The sequence below is a fragment of the Blennius ocellaris genome, assembly GCF_963422515.1.
Source record: "Blennius ocellaris genome assembly, chromosome: 11".
NCBI lineage: Eukaryota > Metazoa > Chordata > Actinopteri > Blenniiformes > Blenniidae > Blennius > Blennius ocellaris.
Genome location: NC_137660.1, coordinates 29,813,056 through 29,819,055, shown reverse-complemented (window position 1 = coordinate 29,819,055; position 6,000 = coordinate 29,813,056). Strand labels below are relative to the sequence as shown.

General features: G+C 43.6%; 1 protein-coding gene across 1 annotated transcript in view; it reads left to right on the top strand.

Annotated features, from left to right (window-relative positions):
* Positions 1–2,870: 2,870 nt before the first annotated feature.
* Positions 2,871–6,000, top strand: part of LOC308136204 (septin-7-like) — a 36,097-nt gene continuing 32,967 nt past the window's right edge. Inside the window, 2 exon segments of the mRNA XM_080504448.1 lie at positions 2,871–3,180; positions 5,483–5,579. Coding sequence (XP_080360574.1) covers positions 3,142–3,180; positions 5,483–5,579 — 136 coding nt within the window. The 5' untranslated portion in view covers positions 2,871–3,141.

Here is a 6,000-nt window from a genome sequence, read left to right as displayed (position 1 = left end):
CTCACACACACCTCCTTATACACACACCTCCTCACACACACCTCACACACACCTCCCTATACACACACCTCCTCACACACACACCTCCTTAGACACATACCTTCTTATACACACACCATGTTGTACACACATGAGTAACTGACCCCCCCCCCTCCCCCCCCCCCCCTCCCTGTTTCAGGCTGAGGACGGTGGCAGGACGTCAGCTGTGCGTCCGGCCGTCAGAGTCCTGGGTGAAGAAGCTCCTCGTCTCGCTGGACGCTGCAGCAGCTTCAGGAGGGACGTCCCCCCTGTAACAGGAAGCAGGACCCCCCCTCACCCCCCCCCCATTCAGACAGCAGCTCCCCCCCCCCCCCCCAGACCGTCTTCACTGTGAACAAATACTTTAATGGTCTGTCAGTAGATGATAAGCTACAAGATGATGTTTCTCATAAAAAGAAGAAGAATGTAATTATGTCTCGGAGCTTTTTACATTATTTCAAAATAAAAGCAAAACAGCTGAAAGTTGACTTAGCGATTCTTGTTTTTCTTGTTCTTAAATCAGATTAATCGATGTCCCGACATGCTGCGGTTTGTCTTTTATTTGTGTCAAAAGAAATAATAATACTTTGTATTATTATTATTATTATTATTATTATTATTATTATTATTATTATTATTATTATTTCAGTTCCAGTTCCCGTCTTGTCCACCAGGGGGACACACTCCACCACTGAATATCTTCTAAAAGGCTTTTTTTCTGACAAAATGAACAAACAAAACAAAATGTGTTTATTGTTATTGTGTCTCTCTGTAGTGAATGTTTGTCTCTTGTGTTTCTTCTGTACATTTTGTACAGGCAAGGCAAGGCAAGACGAGGCAAGGCAAATGTATTTATAGAGCACTTTTCAAACAGGGCGATTCACAGTGTTTTACAAAGAAATTAAAGAAAATTAAAGAAATACAGAAAAGCTTTACAAAGACATACAAAAATATCTTAATAAAATAGATACATCAAAGCCTTAAAATAAATGAAAGAAATGCATTAAAACAAATAGTGAAGAATCTTAATCTTGATCTCCAAGTCTTTGTGTTTCCCACCTCGACCGGCCAGACGGTCCCTTTGGAACCACAAAGAACAAAACTCAGACGTTCCGCCGCAAACGACTCACCAGTTACACTCGTTTTCACCATCAAAGCTCAAATTGACAAGTAAGTGTTTCTCAGCCGATCTCAGGATTTAATCTCACAATTCAGTTCTTCTTCTTTTTACTAGCTTTGATCTTTTTCTTTGTGATGTATTTTCTTTTTGTTCATAATTTGTCAACTTCCTGGTGCTTCACATATTCTAATGTTGCCTTGGCTCACCTTTCTTTTACTTTCTACACTGTAATAACAAAATTTAAAAAGCAGGGCCCCCTCCCCCCCCCCCCCCCCCTTTAGGAGCCCCTCCCCCCTTTAGGGGCCCCTCCCGCTCTGTAGAGTGGAGCTGGATGGACGAATTAACGGAGGTCTTTGAACGCAGCACATCTTCACCTGCAGCACATGAAGGCCTCGTGTGCGCGCGCTTGCTGCTGCGTCAAGCTGACGTCAACACGCAGCAGCTTACCGGAAACCACAAGGCGGTACTTTCAAAATATAGAATTCGAGTCGTTTAATTTCCCCGGAAAAACCAAAGTTTTATTGGTTCTGCAGCAATTTGTGTTTATTTCAACTGTTCATTTCGGTGTTTTTGTGTCTTTTTCCCCCGGATCTTCATCCTGGAACAGGGTTTTGGTTTCATGGAGTCATGATGCTATGTTTTGTTTATTGAAAAGCTCAGGTGGCCAGTAAACAGGGGAGAGCGCACAGAAAATAGAAATAAACAATAATCCTATATGACATAGAAAACGGCTCCGACAACTTTGTAGTTCTTGTTTTATCCCCCAATGTTTGTCTGCTTTTTTTGTTGTTGGCATTTTTACTTTGTTTTTTGGCCATTTTGTGTGTCTTTACTTTGTTTTTTAATTATTTCCTGATTATTTGCCACCTATTATTTTCTGCATGTGCAGTGGTTTTATATCTGTTTGTAGTAGTTTGTCTCCTCTTTTGTATTCTTGTTCATTCTGCTTCTGTTGAGGTCATTTGTGTGTCTTTGTTTTCTTCTTGTTTTCCTTTGTGGACATTTTGCTTCTATATGTTGTTAGTATTCAACACGTTGTTATTATTCTAGCAGTGGAACAGTTTTGCATCTTTATGAGTGTTGTTTTTGTTTTTGAGATCATTATTGTTTCCTTTTGAAGTTGTTGTTTATATCTTTTGTCACATTATTTGATGTGTTTTTGACTGGTATGAAATTCTTTGATCTTTTGGTCAAAGCCAAGTCAAAGTCAGCTTTATTGTCAAGTGTGCTAATATGCATGACGTACAGCACAGATGACATTTCAGTCCTCTCGGGCCCACAGTGCAAAAAGGCATGTAAACAATAATATTATAAAATAACAATTTAAAAATATATACAACGTATAATCATATAGACAGTAAAATGACAAATATTTGGTGTAGTCTGTGTTTTTAAAACTCGTCTTAAAACCATTTTTATTCTTTGGCTCTTACCTCAGCGTGAGACTCTGCTCTGGTTTTACTGCCTTCGTTTTTTTATTGTTTTAACCTTTTATGTTTTATTGATTGTTTTACCATCTTATTGTTTTAATGTTTTTATTTGGCCTCATATATTTGTATTTCAACGTGCAGCACTTTGTGTCAGCTACGGCTGCTTAAAGTACTTTATAAATAAAGTTGAGTTGACTTGAGTTAATTTGAGCACATTTGTCGACGCAATTTAATTGGAGGTTTATTCTGAAGGCCTTCCGCCGGAAGTGGGCGTGTTGCGTTGACGGACCTCCGGAGGAAAAAGAGTCGGAGGTTTTTCTCCGCCGCTCTGTTTTGCCCTGAAGTCTCCCGCAGCCATATGCGACCTAAACCTCATTCATTCATCTCGTTCGGACTCTGCGGGGGTTTTGTTTGTTTGTTGTTTGTTTGTTTAACTGCGCCGTTCGACCGCCTCGCTGGTTTTTGCGGGTAAAAAAAAAAAAAAAGCAGCAGCGAGTTTGTGTCCCGGGCGTCGGCCGTGTTTTCCTCGGTGGGAGTCCGTCTCAGGCTGGGTGGTGACAGCGCGGCAGCACGATGATCGAGAGACCCGACACCCAGCTCGCCAGCATCGCTGTAAGTACCCGAGCCTCCTCCGAACCCCTCGAACCCGCACCGCCACCCCGGGAAACCCGTGAAACTCGCATTAGAACCCGCTGTCCGCGACCTGCACGGCTGCGCACCAGCCTCCCTTGACAATAGGTTGATTTCTACGCGTTTCTCGCATTATCAAGCACACAGCAATGCTCAAAACCAATAAATCCACACTTCCCTTATCCGTGTGTGTCTATTTCACAATTCGGCTCACTTAAAACTTAATGAATTGATTTGCTTTTTTATAAGAAAGCGCCGTTTTCACAGCGCATCACGGCTCCTTCTCCTTCGCGGTCTCCTCTTAAACGGGCTGTTTTTTGAAAGGAGTCTGGCCGAAGGCTCCCAGGGCCGTACCGATGGATTATGGGGCCCCGGGCCCCCCAGAGGCACCCAGCTTTACAAAATGACACTCGAGTGTTATTTTCTTGTATTGTGGTGTTTTTATAAAAAAAAAATAAAAAAATATGCCTCTTTCCGTTGTTTTGTCTTGTGTTTCGTTTTTATCTGAATCACGATTTAATAATTTCTTGTTATTTTGAGTGTCTTTTTATTCGTTTTTTGTTCTTTTGTGGGCTTTGGCGAATGTCTTTGAAGTCATTTTACACTTGTTCTCATGTATTCCATTTATGGATTTTTTTAGTTTATAAATGTCTGATTTGGTTTCTTTGTTTTGATTGTTTTTGTTGAGAATTCGCTACATTTTGTTGGCATCGTTTTATTTCACCTGCTTTTTTGCGGATTTATGATTTATTTATATTTCTTCTTCATATTATCTATCTTTTTGAACCAGTATACGTTTTTAATTGGCGTTTAAACCCCAAGCCTTGAAAATATTTGAGTCTTATTTGTTCTACTTTATCTTTATTTATCTTTATAGTTTATCTGGTATTTTAAATCTGATTTTCATAAGTTTTAGGCATTTTTTTTTGGTTTTGCTCATCTTTTTTTTTTTATAAAAAATGTTATTTGTGGTTTTAGGGTTTCACTTTATATGAGAACATTTTCTCTTGAGATCTATCAGACGATCACCAAGAATATTTTCAAGTGAAAATGTAAAACTTTCGTAGCGTTTTCACATCCGTTTCCACAACAATGGCACATGGAGCCACTGAAAATGCAACTCCTTGAAAGCGCTAAATAGTTGGGACTTGTTAGGACCGTGTTGTTTGTTTCTAGTGAAGTGGTGATGAAGTGGTGAAAAAGGCTGCAGCGGGTGGAGTGGGCAGAGTGAGGCAGGGTGAGGCAGGGTGAGGCAGGGTGAGGCAGGGTGAGGCAGAGTGAGGCAGAGGGGGAGATGAAGAGACGAGGTGAGGACAGAGCAGCTGACCTGAGAGAAACCATTGATCATGTACGTCGTCCTTCAGTCTCACCGCTTTGATTTTCCTGTTTGTCTTTGTGTCTCGATAAAGATGAAAGTGATGAAGAGTTGCTGGATCTGAAGGCTTTGATACGATCGTCTGAACAACTTTATCACTGGGTGACTACCAGTCTATACTGGTCGCTACCGGTCGCTACCAGTCTATACCGGTCGCTACCGGTCGCTACCAGTCTATACCGGGCGCTACCAGTCTCTACCGGTCGCTACCAGTCTCTACCGGTCGCTACCAGTCTATACCGGTCGCTACCAGTCTCTACCGGTCGCTACCAGTCTATACCGGTCGCTACCGGTCTATACTGGTCGCTACCGGTCTATACTGGTCGCTACCGGTCGCTACCAGTCTATACCGGTCGCTACCAGTCTATACTGGTCGCTACCGGTCGCTACCAGTCTATACTGGTCGCTACCGGTCGCTACCAGTCTATACTGGTCGCTACCGGTCGCTACCAGTCTATTCTGGTCGCTACCGGTCTATACTGGTCGCTACCGGTCGCTACCAGTCTATACTGGTCGCTACCGGTCGCTACCGGCCGATACCAGCCAATACCAGCTGATAGCAGCTGCTATCGGTCGCTACCAGTCTATTCTGGTCGCTACCGGTCTATACTGGTCGCTACCGGTCGCTACCGGCCGATACCAGCCAATACCAGCTGATAGCAGCTGCTACCGGTCGCTACCAGTCTATACTGGTCGCTACCGGTCGCTACCATTCTCTACCGGTCGCTAGCGGTCGCTACCAGTCTATACTGGTTGCTACCGGTCTATACTGGTCGCTACTAGTCTATACTGGTCGCTACCAGCCGATACCAGCTGATAGCAGCCGCTACCAGCCGATAGCAGCCGCTACCAGCCGATAGCAGTCGCTAGCAGTTGCTAGCAGCTTGTATAACCTGTGTTTCCCCACAGAGGAACCTGGAGGGCTACGTGGGCTTCGCCAACCTCCCCAACCAGGTGTACAGGAAGTCTGTGAAGAGAGGCTTCGAGTTCACACTGATGGTTGTAGGTAAGACCTGTGTGTGTGTGTGTGTGTGTGTGTGTGTGTGTGTGTGTGTGTGTGTGTGTGTGTGTGTGTGTGTGTGTGTGTGTGTGTGTGTGTGTGTGTGTGTGTGTGTGTGTGTGTGTGTGTGTGTGTGTGTAAAGGAGGTAAAATATTCGTGGCATGTGACCGTTTGACTGCAGAAATACTGGTGGGGCTGTTACCATGGTAACCATTGTTTCTGTTTGGTTAGTTAGTTGGTTGGTTGGGTAGTAGTTGGTTAGTTGGTTGGTTGGTTGGTTGGTTGGTTGGGTAGCAGTTGGTTAGTTAGTTAGTTGGTTGGTTGGTTGGGTAGCAGTTGGTTAGTTAGTTAGTTGGTTGGTTGGGTAGCAGTTGGTTAGTTGGTTGGTTGGTTGGTTGGTTGGTTGGTTGGGTAGCAGTTGGTTAG